Consider the following 20919-nt stretch of genomic DNA (forward strand, 5'->3'; position numbering starts at 1 on the left):
GGTTCATTCCTGACTACGGGTGCTGTCTGGATAGAGTTTGTATGTTCCCCCTATGACCATGTGGGCTTCATCTGAGTGCTCCCATTTCCTCTCACGTTCCAAAGTCATGCAAGTTTGTAAGTTAATTGGCTTCTGCACATTGTCCCTAGTGTCGGATAGAACTAGTGTACGGGTTATCGCTGGTCAGCATGGATTTGATGAGCCAAGGGCCTGTTTCCCTGCTGTATTTCTAAACTAAATTGAACTAAACATGGTGTGAAATAACTTCCGAGCCATTATCCTATGTTTTAAGTTCAAATGCACTGGAATGTAACAAATAACAATAGATTTAAAGGACTGTGATTTACATGGTGATGAATAGAATCTGAAGAGACTACTGTATCTTGGATAACAATATTCAAAACGAATTTGGAACTTGTACCAACTGATCACTCAAAAGAATAGCAACACCAGAACAATGCGTTCAAACTTCTGTTGGCTCAACATTACTTAATTTGTTATTTCCTTTCAGTACTTGTTAGTGCTTTCTTTATACCAGTTTAAGTTGAAATAGTGTTGACAAAAAACATTTTACCATCGGACGATATTTGAGGAAGAAGTGGGTGTATGAGGAGGATGAAGGGTTTGAAATATTACCGGAAGAAAATGTCATTTCTCAGCAGAGAACAAATGGCTGATTCACTGGCAGACAACACAGGGAAAGTTGGGAATAAAGAACGTTTGTATTTAACAAATCAGCGTTAAATTATGCCAGTGAGGTCAGTTGTATCAAATGATTGCACAAGGAAAGCTGTTGAATTGTTTTAGCTGAAGACACTTCAAGAAAGTTTAATTTAGTTGTGACTGCAAATGTAACTGCAAGCATTGCCTTGGCAGGTCTAATGCACCTATTGTTGCATGACTGGTAACTAAAGATTGCTCCTCCCAATTTACTTAAATGCTGAAGATAGACATAAAATATTGGAGTAACTCAATGGCAGCATCTCTGGATAGAAGGAATTGGTGACATTTTGGGTCTGGGGCCTTCTTCAGACTGAATGTGGCCTGGTTATAAGGTATTAGCTACAAGTAGAGGTTGAACAGACTGCAGTATTATACATGGTAGCAGGTCTGGAACCATTGGCTTGAAGGCAAATGTTAAGACCATCTCATGATTGTAATACATTTAGCTCTCAAATGGGAAAACGGATATTTGGGAAACACTTCACACTAGTCACAAGAGATTTGGCACATATCTAAATAAACAAATGTATCAGGGGGGGGGGGGGATTCTTGGTAGCTTGTGCTAATTGTTTAAAGGGTTACTGATCCCTGATTGAAGGCAACAGAACTTAATACATATGATTACTGCATTTGCAGGTTGATACTCCCACTGACATGATCTAAGTATATATTTTCCCCAAAATAAGACTTGGGTGTAATTTAAAACAATAAAAATAATAAAGCAATGCAGTGTCAGATCTCCTTCATATCAGGCCTAATCCCCTTAAGGAACACCTGTGGAACTTTAAAGTGATATTCTGTTTGTCTTTCTGATTAATGGTGTCAAGTTAAGATCACTTGAGATTCCATTATAAATATGAATATATGGAAACATTTTTCTCATAAAGAAAAGTATTGGCACAATTTATCCAAGGGAGTGAATGACCTTGTATTCTGCACTACATCAGCAAGATTAAAGGCACTAATTGATAGGAGTTCACTTTAATTTTAGACTTTAGAGTTTAAACGTTAGAGATACAGCGCAGAAACAGGCGCTTATGTCCACCAAGTCCGCCCAAACCAGTGATCACCCTGTACACTAACACTCATCGGGTGGCGCTGTTTGTCAGCTGCCTCACCAGCAGCGGGTTCGTGATTTTGACTTTTTTTGTTTTTTTAGTATGTCCAAATGTATGTTTTAGTGTCTCTCGGTATGTCTTATGTGGGGGGTGGGGGGTGGGGGGGGGGGGGGGGGGGGAATAGGGGAAACCGTTTTCAGTCACCTACCTCAACGGAGATGCGACTTTTTTCCTTGGTGCTTCTCGCTGCCTAACAACTTGGATTAGTGCCGCCTTTTCCGGAGTCGGGCCCAGAGCTTCAGCAGCGTGAACTTTCCATCGCGGAGCTGGGCGATCCCTTGCCGGGGATCGCATGGAGAAGAGCTCCGACCGCCGGCCTGCGGCCTATAATATCCTGAAGCCGCGGTCTCCGGTAAGGAAGTGGCCGATTCGGGAACTCCAACCGAGTGTGTTCAATCTGTCCCGACGTCGGAGCTTCGATCATCCCGATGAGAGGGCTTGCGCATCGGGCCATCCGTAGCGGTGACTACAGAGGGTCAAGGCCTCCGACCACGGGTGAACAAAGGTGGAAGACTGACTGAACTTTATTGACTTCCATCACAGTGAAGAATGCTGTGGGGATGTTTATGTTAAATTCTATTGTGTATTGTGTTATTTTTTAATTGTATGGCTGCATAGTAACTCATTTCACTGTACCTTAATTGGTGCATGTGACAAATAAATGTGAACCTTGAACCTTGAACCTACACACGAGGGACAATTTACAATTTTACCAAAGCCATTTAACTTACAAACCTGTACATCTTTGGATTATGGCCGGAAACTGGAGCATCCAGAGATATCCCACGTGGTCATAGGGAGAATGTACAGACTCCTTACAGACAGCACCCATAGTCAGAATCGAACCCAGGTCTCTGGCACTGTAAGGCAGCAGCTCTACTGCATCACCACTGTGCTGCCCTAGAAAGAAGATTTGCAGTTGGCAAAGCACAGAGGATTTACCGTACCGATTATTCTTCATAAGATATATTTACAACCAATTCAACCAAGGCTGAATTGCTCTAAAGTTATTAAGCAGTTAATTGAGAGAAAGAAAAATAAACAAAGTTTCATGTTATCTATTTCCTCCGAAATTTAAACAGCAGTTCCAAAAACAAAATAATTATTCCACCTCCTTCACACATGTCAAAACATATATATAAATGTTCCAAATAAGTAATCCAATTGAATGGTTTGACAATGGGTTTATAAATTACATCAATTAGCAATGCCACACGAAAGCCTCCAATAAATCATTGTAAAACATAATTTGCCATTATATTGGCTGTTAGATTTATAGGAGGCACACCGTCAACCTATCATTAAAACCTCATATCGCATTCAGGGTTTGTACTTGTTCAAAGAGAGCTGCACCACACTATACCTAAAGGATTGAATTTGGTCAAATGTTCAAGGATTAATTGGGTTGTAGATTACTGTTCAAAATTGGACCCACAGTTGTCTTTACCTGTGTTAATATACAGGGCATTAATTGCCAATAATTTGTGAAATACGAAGCTGGTGTTCCATTTTATTCATGCTGCATATTGTATAAAAGAGGTGACTTCTTTCCTTTCAGATTAACAAACTTTCATCACAACCCATCTCTCATTTTGAACACCTTTTCCAAAAATTCACTAATTTGATTGGACATGACCTATTCTGTCATGGGGGGGGGGGGGACTATGAGATGAAGTAAGTTAAAATTAGAGAGTTCAATGTTCATACTGCTGGGTTATAAGCTACCCAAGCAAAATATGATATGCTGTTCCTCCAAATCACATTGTTTCTCAATTGCTTGGGATATTTTGCATTTCTTTTGCTGTGTAGTTGGCCTCCTTCCCTTCACATCACAGAGAGGTCCATTAGATTTCTGTCATTGAATCTAAAAATGTCAGATTCATAGTGCCATACAGCAAGGAAATAGGCCCTCCGCCCCAACTTGTTCAGGCCGACCTAGATGCACCATCTGCACTAGTCCCACCTACCTGCATTTGGCCAATATCTCTCTAAACCTTCCCTATTGATATACATGTCCGAGTGTCTTTTAAATATTGTTATAGTACCTGTCTAAACTAACCCCTCTGGTGCCTTGTTTCATATACCCACCCCTGTCTGTGTGAAAACGTCGCCCCTCAGGTCCCTGTTAAATCTTTCTCCTCTCATGATAATCCTGTGTCCTCTGTTTTTTGATTCCTTTACTCTGGGTAAAAGTGTCAGCACATTTACCATTCCTTTCGCCTCATGATCTTCTACACCTCCATAAGATCACCCCTCGGCATCCTGCACTGTGGGGAAGTAGCTATTCCTGAACCTGGTTGTTGCAGTCTTCAGGCTCCTGTACCTTCTACCTGAAGGTAGCAGGGAGATGAGTGTGTGGCCAGGATGGTGTGGGTCTTTGATGATACTGCCAGCCTTTTTGAGGCAGCGACTGCGATAAATCCCCTCGATGGAAGGAAGGTCAGAGCCGATGATGGACTGGGCAGTGTTTACTACTTTTTGTAGTCTTTTCCTCTCCAGGGCGCTCAAATTGCCGAACCAAGCCACGATGCAACCGGTCAGTATGCTCTCGACTGTGCACCTGTAGAAGTTAGAGAGAGTCTTCCTTGACAATCCGACTCTCCGTAATCTTCTCAGGAAGTAGAGGCGCTGATGAGCTATTTTGATAATTGCGTTAGTGTTCTCGGACCAGGAAAGATCTTCAGAGATGTGCACGCCCAGGAATTTGAAGTTCTTGACCCTTTCAACCATCGACCCGTTGATATAAATGGGGCTGTGGGTCCCCCTCCTACTCCTTCCAAAGTCCACAATCAGTTCCTTGGTTTTGCTGGTGTTGAGGGCCAGGTTATTGCGCTGGCACCATATGGACAGTTGCTCGATCTCTCTTCAATATGCATCATTATGCATCTTATCAGGAATCCCTGGGATTATTGAATAGCCCTGTCATTTCCATTTAATAATCCTGGGTAGCTGTTTCATTTTCTAAATTTCTTAGTGCTCATTTAAGCTAAATGAATTTAAAGTTCAACATTCAGGGTGCAGTTTTCCCCAAATTCATTGTATGGAAAATAGTCAGGATATCATGAAACTATGAAACTTGGAATCGTGATCGTTCCCTGGGTGATTATTTTGAAATGGCAATTTGTAGTTCCAATGGTGCAGCACCATGTGTTTTACAAACTGTTCAACCCATATTCCCCATCATCCACTCCAGCACTCATGCACACAAACTTTTGAAATGCGCTCAAGCACTAGGATGACACTTTGACACAGTGGCAGAACTGCTGCCTCACAGCACCAGAGACCCAGGTTTGATCCTGACTACGGTTGCTGTCTGTGTAGATTTTGCACGTTCTCTCTGTGCCCGCGTGGGTTTTCTTCGGGTGCTCCGGTTTTCTCCCACATCCCAAAAAGTGCAGGTTTGTAGGTTGTGTAGGAAGGAACTGCAGATGCTGGTTTAAACTGAAGATAGGCATGAAATGCTGGAGTAACTCAGCGGGACAGGCAGCTTCTCTGGAGAGAAGGAATGGGTGACGTTTTGGATCGCGACCGTTCTTCTTCAAAATGGTCACGACCTGAAACGTCACCCATGACATCTCTCCAGAGATGCTGCCTGTCCCGCTGAGTTACTCCAGCATTTTGTGTCTATCTTGGGTTTGTAGGTTAATTGGCCTCTGTAAACTGCCCCAAGCGTGTAGGATGTGAAAATGGAATAAATTAGAACTAGTTTATGGGTGATGGATGGTCAGCGTGGACTTGATGGGCCAAAGGGCCTGTTTTCACACTGTATGCACTTGTCCAACTCCCATAATGCAGAGACCAGGAATCAAGTGTCACTTGTTCGCGAGGAGCATTGTGGCTTCCCATTGAAATGTAAAGGGGCTGTCCCACTTGGGCGACCTAATTGGCGAGTTTAGAAGAGTTTGAAAAAATGACGTTGAAGACCTCCTTCGACTATGTAGAAAACCTCCTTCAACCTCCTTTGACTATGTTGAAGACTAGCTTCGACTAGCTACGACTAGCTACGACTAACTTTGGAAAATGGGACACCGAACAGTGGAGAGTGAAGACGACCTCCTTCGATCTCCTTCAACCTCCCTTCGACTATGATTAAGACTATCTATGACTACCTTCGACTACCTTCGACTACCCTCGATTACCTACGACTAACACGCCAACCTACTATGACCTACTATGACTAAACCAACGAGTAAAAACCGATTTTTTCCATGGCAACCTTTTTTACTTGCGGGCATTTTTTAACATATTGAAAACAACGCTGTGACCTAGCTGAGGCCTCGAGTACACAGAGACCACTCTCGAGCATGAAGGAGAGTTACGAAGACCTCCTACGACCTCGTGTCGACCATGCTGCGAGTATGAGTCGAGGGCAAACTCGCCAGAACTCGCGGATTAGTTCGGCCAAGTGGGCCTGTCCCACTATGGCGACCTTATTGGCGAGTTTAGGAGACTGTCATGGACTTGTTGAATCGCCGAAAAGTTGGCATCTTTTGACTATGTAGATGACTTCCATCGACTTTGTAGAAGACCTCCTTCGACTATGTAGAAGACTAGCTTCGACTATCAACGAGCCATTGAAATGAGCAAAGGCGATATACTAACACTATCTACGACTATTTCGACTTCCTTCAATTACCTACGATAACCTACGATAACATGCCGACCTACTAAGACCTACTTTGACTAAACCTACGACTACAAAAGTATCGATTTTCTCCATGCCGACCAATTTTTGGTCGCAGAAAATGTTTCAACATGTTCCCGACCATACTATGCTGGAACTACTCCCGACCATGAAGGAGACTCACCAGAGACCATCTACGACCATGAGTCGACCATGTTGCGAGCTTGTGGCGAGCGCAAAGTCTCCCAAACTCACCAATAAGGTCACCATAGTGGGACAGGTCCTTAAAGTTCTTGCCTCCTAAGGAAGTTTGTTAAATATTTGAGAGAAAAAAAAAAATCTTTGGTTGCTCATAATAAATGCTATACTTACCTTGTAATATTCATGGAGCTGATCACATGGAGATAATTACTATTGTTGCTTCATGTTCTTGTATGTCTATGGTTCTGGCAATCAAGGATATAGTTCTATATTGTTTAAATTTTCACATGTATCATTTGTTCATAGTATAGGAAATAAAGTCTGATATTGCTATTTTGAGGGTTTTTATTTAGCGAATGCAAAGTCCTTTAGCCAAGCAGTTGCCTCTTGATCTGCTGTATGAAGGGTGACAAGTCCTTCTTTGAGTCTTTGTTGAGGGCATGCTTCAATGATGTGTTGTATTGTTTGCTGCTCTCCACAAACACACTGTGGGGTTGGGCTGCTGCCCCATTTGTGAAGGCTGGCCAAGCAGGGGCCATGTCCAGTCCTGAATAGCAAAGAAGATCAAAGCCATTGATGGTGTAACGGCCCGCTTCCTCTGTGCCCAACGTGCGTCTCTTGGAGACAGATGACGTCAATGGAGTGTTGGTGGGCGAGGACTTCGATGAGGCGTCGCTTGGCTGCAGAGAGGCCTTCAACATTCAGTTGTAGTATTCGGAGAGCAGGTCCAACTGCTAGGTGCTCTTGAGGCTGGTCGTTGTTGCTGCTTTCGGCTTTGGGATAATGACTAGGATTCTTTGACTTGGCTCTCAGGCGTCGTCTTGTAGAATTTAGTCTGCTGAGAGGATCATTGGCTTCCCCAGGCGAGCCTGGGTACTGACGGAGGGCGCGACGTGAACGCTGATCCATTGCATTGAGGGTGAACAGAGTACATTATAGTTTTCTTAATTTAGTTACTAAACTGTTTTACTATTTCCAACAGGGAGACCAAGGTTATCCTGGAGAACAGGGTTTTAAAGGCACAGCTGGATCTCCTGTAAGTTGAAACGTTGGATTTGCTGTTTGTCATTGTCTCACATTGTACATGTGAAGATTCTTTGGGATTCACAGCAACGATCATCAGGTCTAGATTGTTTATGCTGCACCTAATCTTGGCCAACTCCCATATTGCAGAGATCTGGCATCTACCAGTTGCTAATGTACATTCCTATGCATTCTATGCAACATCATAAATGACACCCAAATCTAGGACTGGCATTTGACAGTGAATTTAGGCACAGTAAATAAAAAGGTTTTTCTTACTTTCCCTATTCTATCGTATTATTCTATCCCTGATGTTTCGGTTCAAGACTGAAGAAGGGTCTTCACCCAAAACGTCACCCATCCCTTCTCTTCGGAGATGTTGCCTGCCCCGATGAGTTATTCCAGCATTTTGTGTCTATCTTTGGTGTAAACCAGCATCTTTAGTCCCGTCCTACACATTCACTATCTCTTCATCAACTCTAGTCCTCATCTACTTCATTTCTGTCAAACTACATGGCAGCATATGAATTTTATAACAACCTACAATTCAACATCAATAAAACCAAAGCCATTGGCCTTGTGCCCGACTGCATACTCCATTTCCCCTACACTAGTCAAGTCAAGAGTGTTTTATTGTTATGTGTCCCAGATAGAACAATGAAATTCTTACTTGCTGCACCACGACAGAATATGTAAACATATTACACTGTAAACAATATGATAAAAGAGAGAGAAAAAAAGGTTCAGTGTGTATCTATATATACACATATCCACAAGTACACTCACACATAGATATATATACACACACATACTCAAAAAACAAATAATAATAATAATAATAATAATAATAATAATAATAATAATAATAATAATAATAATAATAATAATAATAATAATAATAATAATTATTATTATTATTATTATAATAATATTAATAATTGAAGTTCTTTTGAAGTTCAGAGCTTATTTGAGGTTATGGTGTTTAATAGACTGCTGGCTGTAGGGAAGATCCCATAAACCAATGTTCTTGGGCTATGATGGAGATATGCACACAGAAGGTAGCACCTACATCGAAAAATCTGCCAGACAACGTGGTTGAAGCAGGTAAAATAACATTTAGGAGAAATTTAGACAGGTACATGGCTAAGAAAGGTTAAGGGGGATATGGGTCAAATGTGGGCAAATAGGTCAAACATAGAAGGGCACAGGGACAGCATGGACACATTAGACTGAAGGGCCGGGCTGTATAATTCTATGAACTACCGAGCTATTGAGCTAATATTTCATTCTCCACTTTTTGGATGAAGTGAAACTTATTCTCACTGATTCTATATGTATAGATTACTAAGGTAACTGAAACATTATGTAACAACACATGGTGTTTCTAATTCAACATTAGCGATGTGTTGAAGATCATATCCAGTGAGAAACATGTGGTGAAATGGTCATAACGTTATTGATAATTCATTGATTGTTACAAGTTTCAAGTTCCCTATGCATCGTTAGAAATTGTTTTAGTTGTTTTATTACATGCATTTATTTTTATCATTCATTTTTATTATAAATTACTGTTGTTATTTCTTCTCCTAGGGTATAAGAGGTGATATAGGTCCTAAAGGATCGCATGGAGAGAAGGTAAGTCTTCATATACACATCATTGTCTGAGCTGCAAGATTGTAAAATTTCACAACAATATCTAAAATTCAAAATTAATCTCAATTCCCACCTTTGCCTAATTAAAAAGCAAAAAAAAAATTGCAGGTGTTTGTAATATGAAATATTAGACACAGAAAGTGCTCGAGTAGGCAGCAGCTCAGGGAGCATCTGTGGATAGAGAAACAAGTATTACAATTTCAGGTCAATTACTTTTCATCAGAATTGGCAAATGAGAAATCTCAACTTTTAAGATGAAAGTTGCAGTAATTTTCATAGCCATTTACTCTTGTTGTCCCACTAATTGCTAAACCCACTAAAATGGAATTAAAGCCCAAAGATTTCAAGTCAATTGTTTCTCCTGAACCAAGACTATTCCCAACCTGAAATGTCACCTACCCATGTTCTCCAGAGATGCTGGCTGACCCGTTGCTTTAGGCTAAAATTATCCTTGTTTTCACCAAAGCATTACATTCTGATTGATCTGTCTGGAGATCAAGGGAAACGCTCTTCCAGTAAAAGGTTCAGGAACAAGTAGAATCTTGCTCATTGTAATGATGCATATAATGGCTCTGTGTGAGGAGAAAACTGTGATAGGATTGTACTTTCCTCTTCATGATTTCTAATGGTATTAACAAGTTCAGGAATGGGATATTGATAGACTAAAGAACAATAACTAGGAACAGGCCAACACTAAGAAAATAAAGAATATATGGGATATCTGAGCCATCTCACACATATTAAGGCTTGGGAGATGAGGGACACAGTCTTTAAAACCTTATTTTCCATTCACAAGCATTACTGTGCTTATAAAAAGATCTCAGCAGATCCGAATACATTTCACTGCCTGAATAGGTATAAATTAAAAAGAAATGAAAACCTTTCTGTGATATCAACCTTGACATTGATTTGTTACCTGTGGTTCTAGGCTACTGCATATCAATTAGATTTAATGCTGTCTTCCTTCCTTTAGGGTGACCGTGGTTTTGATGGATTTCCTGGAAAACTTGGTCTTCCTGGAGAAGTGGTAAGTGAAAGCTTCCTAACTTTCCTTGTCAAATGATTCATCCACTGTATCCCCTTTATGTTATGACGCAAAAATATGATGTGCTGGACTTTACACAGGTAAGCCTCTGTCCTGTGAGCAAATACATTCAGAAGTTCCATAGGGTTACAGACGCCTTAACTATATCCACAGCATATGACAGAATATGTTTAAGCAGGTGTTCTCCTCATAACATGTTTGCACACATTTGCTGCAACACTATATATTCACACCCAGAACATCTCGTAGCGGCTCTTCAAGTTCAAGTTCAAGTTAGTTTATTGTCATGTGTCCCTGTATAGGACAATGAAATTCTTGCTTTGCTTAAGCACACAGAAAATAGTAGGCATTTACTACAAAACAGATAAATGTGTCCATATACCATGATATAAATATATACACACATGAATAAATAAACTGATAGTGCAAATAACAGAAAGTGGTTGGTAATAATCAGAGTTTTGTCCGAGCCAGGTTTAATAGCCTGATGGCTGAGTCTTAATGCTATCGGTAGGTACTCAGGAAATCCGATAAACTCGTGACATTTTTTCAACACTGCAAAAAATGTCCATGAGTAAAAAAATACTCGTGATGAAAAAATGTTTTACTTTTTACTCGTACGAGCCGCTACGAGACATCCACGAACTCCTACGGACCCGCTACGGATATTCTCCAAGTTCGAATCAGGGGAAAACTTGGGAGAACTCTTGAATTACCTCATATAGTGGGACAGGCCCAAGGCCGGATCTGTGAACTTATTCCCCAGAGATTCTTCTGGCAGATTTTGGAAACACATTTGTGTTCCTGCTATTGGACTCCATGCAGAACCCAGCAGCAGAGATCACAGATTGATTGGGCAGCTAGAATCGGTCAGAAAATTCAGGACCTCTTTGGTCAGAGCATAATGTGGAGACATTTTGGAATATTCTAACAGGTTAGAAGATGTGATCAATAATTTGTGCAGTGGACAGCTTTTAAAATCAATAAGGTAATAATTGCCAGACAATATGATTTTTGTGAGGTTGACAGATAGATAAATATTAGCATGGGTAATATCTCTGCTCCTCAGAAAATTGCCATTCAATGTTTAGATCTATTAAAGGCTTATGGGCCTGTCCCACTTACGCGATTTTTCAGCGGACTACCAGCGACTCTCAAGTTGCTGGCAGTCACCTGAAAAATCGGCAACTGGAACGGCGACTGTCAGAGTGGAACACACACACACACCACTTCCTTCACCAGCCTGTTAGGCAGGCGGGGGGCAGGGGAAGCAAGGGAGAGCGCTGTCTAAAAAATTCACACGGTGCAAAGCCAAGGTGAAACAGACACACACCACGATGAACAGGAAGGTTGCAACTGTAAAAAGATGGCTAAAGCACAGTGTACGGTAAATCCTTTAAAAGAGATGGGGGTGAGGGGGGAGAGGAGGAAGAAGGGGGGTGAAGGAATGGAGACAACTTTTAAGAAGCCAGAGATATGCGGCTGTGAAGCTCGGCAGACATTTAACATTACCGGACGGTTATCCTTGGTTCTGAAAACTACAGCTTACCTTTTTTTCCCAATGAGCCAATGAAATTCACCGGTCAGCACCGGCTACAAACTACAAGAACCTCCGAGAACCTTCGATCTCCTGGCAACCCATCTACGGCTCGACAATTCTCACTACTCTCCATGGTGGCTTCATTCTAGTCGCCACTAATTTTTCAACATGTTGAAAAATTCACGGCGATCATAATGAGGCCGCGACTAGTTCCCAGAATGCGGGAACTCCTCACGACCATGATGGCAATTCCCTGGCAACTACCCACAAACATGTGGTGACCATGTGGTGACTGCATAGTCTCCTGCAGTCGCCTAAAAAGTCACCTAAGTGGGACAGGCCCATTAGGATTATTAATTACTACACTGAGAGAGTAGCTTGCTCCTGGTACAACACAGGAGTCTTTACCCAATTGCTTATTCCCAAGTGTTAGGAGTGAAGATAGAAGCAGCAACTCTTCGAAGTTACAAGTCTCTTTGCTCTTCAGGTTTGAACAACCTGTGAAGATTAATATTATCCAGGTTGGCATGGTTTGCTAACAAATTGCACATTCTGTTGCTTTGTTAGTAAGATAACATCACCACAGCTGACACTTTGTCGACAGTAAGCTCAAAATTAAAATAGGTACTTGTATTCATGTCCTTTGGATTTCCACTTAAATGGGAAGCATTTGCAAACATTGGAAGAAACCAGGAGAATGAGTTTACTTGGCAGCATTTTCAAAGAAGATAAACTCAAAATGCTGGAGTAACTCAGCAGGTCAGGCAGCATATCTGGAGAAAAGTAATAGGTGACATTTTGGGTCGGGACCCTTCTTCAGACTGAGAGTCACGGGAGAGAAAAACTAAAGGTATGAAAAGGTTCACAACAAATCACAGCTAGAACTAATGACCAAGGAAAGGTGAAGCCCACAATAGTCCATTGTTGGCTGTGGAAGAGGTGATAATGAAGGGATATATGGATACGAACAGTAGAACAAGCAAGAAGTTGAGGGTGAGGGATGGGCGGAGAGAGAGGGAATGGAGGGGCTACCTGAAATTAGAGAAATTAATATTCTTACCACTGGGTTTAAAGCTGCCCAAGTGAAATATGAGGTGCTGTTCCTCCAATTTGCATATGGCCTCACTCTGACAGTGGAGGAGGCCCCGGACAGAAAGGTCAGTATGGGAATGGGAAGGGGAGTTAAAATACCTGCTAACCGGGTGATTTTTCAAAGAGATGGCTCTATTGAAAGGCGTCTTTCTACACTAATTGATTTGATGATCAGAAAGCAACTGCAATAATAAAATAAAATCTGAGAAATGAATGCTATTCCATGAAATAAACACTAAAACTCCGATAATTTGGTATCTAACTATTTGGAAATCCTGATAGATTGGAATCTGGATGCTGATTTCAGTGCTGCCTTAACATACAAGGGCCCTGGTTCTGTCGATCCTTTCTGACTCTCATGCTCCCTTCCAATTGTGGGGATTTTATCTCCCACACTCCTTTCCATTCACTGGGTCCCTGTTCCTGCGCTTTATTCTACTAATGTTGGAATAGATATCACATTGGATAAACTGATAATGAATCTTCCACAGCTCCTTATTCTCATTTCATAAGTCATAGGAGCAGAATTAAGCCGTTCAGCCCCCGTCTACTCCACCATTAAGTTGTGGCTGATCTATCCTTCCCCATCTGTGCCCCGCTGGTCGTAGACTCTCCAACTAGTGGAATCATCCTCTCCACATCCACTCTATCCAGGCTTTTTACTATTCGGTAAGTTTCAATGAGATACCCCCTCATCCTTCTAAACTCCAGCTAGTGAATGCCCAGAGCCATCAAGCGCTCCTAATACTTTAACCCAATCATAGACATAGACATAGACATAGACATAGAAAATAGGTGCAGGAGTAGGCCATTCGGCCCTTGGAGCCTGCACCGCCATTCAATATGATCATGGCTGATCATCCAACTCAGTATCCTGTACCTTCCTTCTCTCCATACCACCTGATCCCTTTAGCCACAAGGACCACATCTAACTCCCTCTTAAATATAGCCAATGAACTGGCCTCAACTACCTTCTGTGGCAGAGAGTTCCAGATACTCACCACTCTCTGTGTGAAAAATGTTTTTCTCATCTCGGTCCTAAAGGATTTCCCCTTTATCCTTAAACTGTGACCCCTTGTCATAGACTTCCCCAACATCGGGAACAATCTTCCTGCATCTAGCCTGTCCAACCCCTTAAGAATTTTGTAAGTTTCTATAAGATCCCCCCTCAATCTTCTAAATTCTAGCGAGTACAAGCCGAGTCTATCCAGTCTTTCTTCATATGAAAGTCCTGACATCCCAGGAATCAGTCTGGTGAACCTTCTTTGTACTCCCTCTAAGGCAAGAATGTCTTTCCTCAGATTTGGAGACCAAAACTGTACACAATACTCCAGGTGTGATCTCACCAATACCCTGTACAACTGCAGTAGAACCTCCCTGCTCCTATACTCAAATCCTTTTGCTAGGAATGCTAACATACCATTTGCTTTTTTCACTGCCTGCTGCACCTGCATGCCTACTTTCAATGACTGGTGTACCATGACACCCAGGTCTCGTTGCATCTCCCCTTTTCCTAATCGGCCACCATTTAGATAATAGTCTCCTGTTTTTGCCACCAAAGTGGACAACCTCACATTTATCCTCATTATACTGCATCTGCCATGCATTTGCCCACTCACCCAGCCTATCCAAGTCACCTTGCAGCCTCCTAGCATCCTCCTCACAGCTAACACTGCCCCCCAGCTTCGTGTCATCCGCAAACTTGGAGATGTTGCATTCAATTCCCTCGTCCAAATCATTAATATATATTGTAAATAGCTGGGGTCCCAGCACTGAGCCTTGCGGTATCCCACTAGTCACTCCCTGCCATTCTGAAAAGGACCCGTTTACTCCTACTCTTTGCTTCCTGTTTGCTAGCCAGTTCTCTATCCACATCAATACTGAACCCCCAATACCGTGTGCTTTAAGTTTGTATACTAATCTCTTATGTGGGACCTTGTCGAAAGCCTTCTGAAAGTCCAGATTTAACACATCTGGACATGGACATCCATGGGATCATACTTGTAAACCTCCTCTGGGCCCTCTCCAATACCAGCACATCAATCTTCAGATATGGGGCCGAAAGCTGTTCACTACTTCAAATGCGGTCTGACCAGTGGATAATAAAGCCTCAGCATCACATCCCTGCTTTTACATTCTAGTTTTCGTGCAATTATTTCTACAACATTTATTACCTCCAGTATTTTGGCTTCACGTGGACTTGAGCGCACATCATCTTTGATCCCTGCTTTGCTCCCTCTGGCAACACCAGCTTTAGAAAGTTAGTAATCTTTCTCATACTGCTCTCCCAGTCACTGATGGGTTCAGATTAAGATTCTGATGTGAAATGCAAACAGTAAAAAGTACACATTGCACAGCCATTTCTTCAAGGCTGTTCTACATTAATTCAATGCCAGGAGATTGTTTGCTTTTTAATTATAAATCACAGCTATTCTAGAGCATGCGGAAAAATGGACCCCTGTCACTGATAGTACGAATCTAGTATTTTTAGGTTCTGGATTCAGTTTTGAAATGTAAGGAAAATCTGCGAAGTTGTTCTGAGTTTCTAAGAGATGAATATTGAACAAATAAATGGCTTGCTAAGCCATTTCATTTGCCAGGAAAGAAGGTCAACTATATAGGTCAGTCCTATAGAGAAGGGAATGTTCTTCCCCATCATTTGTTTGACAATTTGACCATTCCATTGTTGCTTTACATGACACCATTTTATTTTTCAATCACCTCCATTTATCATACACTGAATTAAAATCCTCAATCTGCAGTAAAGGGTTTTGAACATGTTAGCTGATTTTATAATTACAGTTGCCAGATCACAAATTGAACAACATTATCACAATTAATTCAAACAGGCAATTGCAGGTCTGTACTATAAAGTCAATCCACCCTTGAGGCACGTCAGACATTTCTGACTGAGCTCTGTAATTTTGAGGTTTTACAAGTTAAATCAAGTCTGTTCCCGTCACAGAAGCATCTTTGCCTTGCAGTAGACACATTTTGCATGGGATGGTGCAAACCATCATTGTCTGAAAAGAAAGGCGTTCTTAAAATATAATTACTTTCTCCCAAATTTACAAGTTCACAAGTTATAGGAGTAGATTTAGGCCATATGGTCCATCGAGTCTACTCTGCCATTCAATCATGGCTGATTCACCTCTGCCACATAATCCTATTTTTCTGCCTTCTCCCCATAACCCTTCACACCCATTCTAATCAAGAATTTGTCTATCTCTGACAAAAATATCCACTGACTTGGCCTCCACAGCCCTTTGTGGCAATTGGTTCCACAGATTAACTACCCTCTGAGTTCCTTTTCACCTCCTTATTAAAGAAGTTCCTTTTCACCTCCTTATTAAATGAGCGCCCTATAATTCTGAGGCTATGAGCTCTGGTCCTAACTCTCCCACCAGTGGAAACACCCTTTCCACATCCACTCTATCTATGCCTTTTATTATTCTGTAAGTTTCAATGAGGTCCCCTTCAACCTTCTAAACTCCAGTGAGTAGACGCCCAGTGCTGTCAAATGCTCATCATATGCTCACCATATGCTAACCCACTCATTCCTGGAATCATTCTTGTAAACTTCCTCTGGACCCTCTCCAGAGCCAGCACATCCTTCCTCAGATATGGGGCCCAAATTTGCTCACAGTACTCCAAACGCAGCCTGACCAGCACCTTATAGAGGTGTGTCTTGGTATAAATGCTTGCATTTAATTTGCCTTCCTTACTACCGCTTTAATGTTGAATTTAATATAATTCCATATCTCTCTATGCCCTGCTCATTCAAGTACCAATCTAAATGCCTATTTAATATTATTGCCGTGTCTGCCTCTGGCAGCTCATTCCAGATTACTCGTCAGATCCCCTATCGTCAGATCTCCACTCTCTTACCTTAAACCTAAACCCATTAGTTTTGGACACCCCGACCATAGAAAACAGACACTTGTTATTTACCCTATTTTGCCACTAATAATTTTATATATCTTTATCATATCACTTCTCAGCCTCATTCGCACGAGGGAAAACAGACCTAGCTTCTCCAATCTATCTAGATTATTCATATTTTCCAATCCAGGCAGCATCCTCCTGAAACTTTTTTGCACCCTCTCTAGCTTCCTTTCATGCAGTGACCAGAATACTCCAAATGCGGTCTAACCAATGTTTTGCACATCCTAACTCTTATACTCAATGTCTCAGCCAGTGAGGGGAAACTGCCACACAGTACATTTTCCTCGCAACCCTGTCTACATTGTGTTCTCATTTTCATGGTACTATGTACTCAAGCTCCTGGATCTCTCTATTCGTCTTCTTCTTCTACTTGCATATGGCGTGCACAGCCTAAAGTTGTAGGACAACTTGTTCTATTTGATCTTATTTGATTGTGCACGCCAGGTTGATTGCATTCGTTGAAACAGGGCGGACCACGTGAAGGTTGCAATCTCCCACCCCAATCTCTCTATTCAACAACACTTTACAGGGCATTATCAATCACAGTGTATGTCTGGTTCTAGTTTAACTATCACACAAATTAACCTCCCTTCCATTGACTCCATTTTATACCTGACGCTGCCTCAGCAAGGCCAGCAGCATAATCAAGGACGAGTTGTACCCTGGCCACTCCCTCTTCTCCCCTCTTTTATCAGGCAAAAGGTATAGAAGTGTGCCTCAGCTGTTATCAGGCAACTGAACCATCCTACCACAACTAGAGAGCAGTCCTGAACGACTGTCTGCCTCATTGGAGACCCTTGGACTATCTTTGATCAGACTTTACTGGCTTTATCTTGCACTAAATGTCAATCACGTTTTTCCCTATATCATGTATCTTTACATGGTGAATGGCTCGGTTGTAATCATGTATTGTCTTTCCGCTGACTGGATAACATGCAATAAAAGCTTTTAACTGTATCTTCACTCTATTTTCACACATGATAATAAACTAAACTCAAATATAATCTCAAACTCAACCTTCCCAGAATGCACCACTTTGCATATATACATTCTTTGAACATGCGAGTTTGGGTTGCATACTAATGCCAAACTCAAGTGGTACCGAGAGAGTTTTAAGCATTAATTATGAACATAGAAATTAGGCGCAGGAGTAGCCCTTTGAATCTGCTTCACCATTCATCAAGATGACTACTGAACATATAACTTAACGTCATCTACCAGCATTATTCCTACATACCTTGATTACCTTATTGCCCAGCAATCCTTAAATCTCTATTTTTAATTTTATCATAATAGCTCGGCTACTGCTGATGCCCAGGGTAAACAAATACCAAAGATCCCCCATCCTCTGAATGAAGCAACTTCTCCTCTTCTCAGTGCTAAATTGCCTATCCTTTTTTCTTAAACACTGCTACTCTGGGCTCCTCGTAGTTATATCCAGCTTGTCAATTATATAACCTTTGAAGAAATCTCCATTTTTGCTTCTAACTTTAGAGAACACAGTGCACTTCAACCTCGTCTCATAAGACAAACCAGCATCCATGTTGCCTGCCCATGCATTCTTCTCTACATTATCGTTATTGCAAATACATCCTTTCTTAGATAAGTGGAGTCTTACCAAGACCCTTTCAACTGCAGTAATTCTTCCGTATTCATGTAATCAAATCTTATCTTAATAAAGGCTCTCATTCTACTTTGCCACCAGATCAATGATGCACCTACACGTTAGCCTTCAGTAAGCATACAGTCCCATGAGGGGGGTTGTTCTGGGATGCCAGAATTAACTGTTCAGCCTTCCTGAGGTGTTGTGGGCCTAACTTGACAAAACACCAGTGAAGGGAGGTGCCCACTTGATGACCCCAATGATATACTGGCATCTACACTATTAGTTTTTTATGTGCTTGTTAAAATGTAGATAGCTTATTATTGAATATGGAGTTATTGTCCTATAGCATAAGTGTGTGTGTATAAGCAGTTTGGATACTACTTTGCCTTTGCGTTTGGCTTTCTTGGTTGCGCGCTTATCCTGGTGTAATAGCACAAGTACTTTATGTTTCAAAGGTTTCAAAGGTCCTTTATTGTCACATGTACCAATTAAGGTATGTGAATTACCATTCAGCCATACAAATAAAAAAGCAACAAGACACACAACTACATAAAAGTTAACATAAACATCCACAACAGCGGATTCCCCACATTCCTCATTGTGATGGAAGGCAAAAAAGTCCTATCTTCTTACTCTTTATTCTCCCGCGGTCGGGGCAGTTGAACCATACGTCGGGGTGGTCAAAGCTCCTGCAGCCGGCGGTCGAAGACCCCATGTCGGGCGATTAAAACTCCCGTGTTGGGATGGTCAAAACTCCCGCAGTTTGGTGTTCCCGAAGTCTCTGAGAAGTCTCTGACCAGAGACCGTGGGCTCTGTGATGTTAAGTCCGCAAGCCCCCATGGCTGGAGCTCCGAGGTCAACCCCGGCAAAAGGATTGCGAGCTCCGCAATGGTAAGTCCACTGGCGACCGCGAAGGAGCTCTCAAAATCAGTCTCCAGCAAAGGCCGCCACCTCCTCGATGTTAGGCCGCAGTGCGGACGGAGTTACGATATGGAAAATCCGGCGTGGTAAGAGATTAGAAAAAGTTTCCCCCAACCTGCCACTCCCCCACCCCCCACATAAAACAAGCTAGAAAACACTAAAAACATACATTTAACACATACAATTAAAACACAAAGAAAGAAAGGACAGACAGACTGTTGGTGAGGCAGCCATTGCTGGCACTACCCGGTTTTAATAGTAATTATGATGTCCCTTGATTTCAAGATATCCCTTCGAAGATCAACACTACCCAATCTCTCACCCTTGAACAAATAATCCACTTTTTAGTTCTAGGAGCCTACACAAATGACCTCATATTTTCCTTCATTATATTCCATTTGCCATATTTTCGCCTATGCATTCAGCTGGTCTATAACTCTTTAAAACCTCTTTACATCCAATATGGTAAGCTCTTCAATTGCAGAGGAGCAAAATTACAAGGTTTCAAGTTCAAAAATAGTAAGTGTCTCTTCACTTTCTTTGTAAAACAGTCAGACTGCGGTCATTAAAGGAAATGGTTATAACTGCCTCATTATGGAATATACACATGGCAATGAATGACCTTTTGTTAGCTTCATTCTGAAAAATAAACCTAAATCTTGACAACAACCTTTGCGAATTAATCCATTGCAGAAATGTTTGGATTTTCTTTTAAAGAATCTCAAAGGGAAAGGATAGTAAAGTATTAAACAAGAATACAGATGTAAATGTCGATGAGTTGTTTCCCTTCATAGCAGAAACTAGAGCCAGGTAGTTATGTTCCAGGAAAAGGGGCTGCCAATTTAGGACAGACGCAATTTTCCCAGTGGATCATGAATTTCTGGAAATCTCTTCCTTCGGGAGCTTGGGAAGTACAATCGTTGGACATATTTAAGACAATTCGAGATAGACAATTTTGACCAAAAGGAAATCATAGGTTATGGAGATGTGCAAGGAATTGGAGCTGATGCAATGATCACATTAGCCACGATCTTTGTGAATGATGAAACAGGTTCAGGGGTTATACGGCTTAGTCTTTCTCTTACTTCATAAGTGTTTTTTTTCATATATGTACTTTTGTAATTTTCACCAGTTTTTTTAGTTGTGATCCAGGATCTTTCTCCCTGTATAGTTATAATATTAAGGGTACTTAACAGCTTACAAAGTTAGATCAATATCTTCACTGTGACATCTCTCTAACTTCTGGTAAGTTCTACATGAAACAATGTCATAATATAGAGAGCAGTCAATTGCATGGCCCATTTCTTAAAGCAGTCCCTTAATAAGAGTCATGATTGTTAACATCAAACATTATATATGACAGACACATATATTCCACATTCCAAGTAAGGACTTTTTCATTGAGTGGAAAAATGGAAAAGGTCATTT

General features: G+C 41.4%; 1 protein-coding gene across 1 annotated transcript in view; it reads left to right on the top strand.

The window, feature by feature from the left end:
• col22a1 (collagen type XXII alpha 1 chain) overlaps positions 1-20919 on the top strand; it is a 266647-nt gene that overhangs the window by 120196 nt on the left and 125532 nt on the right. The window contains exons 15-17 of the mRNA XM_033019945.1: positions 7649-7702; positions 9280-9324; positions 10316-10369. Of these exons, the coding sequence (XP_032875836.1) occupies positions 7649-7702; positions 9280-9324; positions 10316-10369 (153 nt within the window). The remainder of the gene's footprint in view (positions 1-7648; positions 7703-9279; positions 9325-10315; positions 10370-20919) is intronic.

Source organism: Amblyraja radiata, chromosome 4 (genome assembly GCF_010909765.2).
Source record: "Amblyraja radiata isolate CabotCenter1 chromosome 4, sAmbRad1.1.pri, whole genome shotgun sequence".
NCBI classification, from domain to species: Eukaryota; Metazoa; Chordata; class Chondrichthyes; order Rajiformes; family Rajidae; genus Amblyraja; species Amblyraja radiata.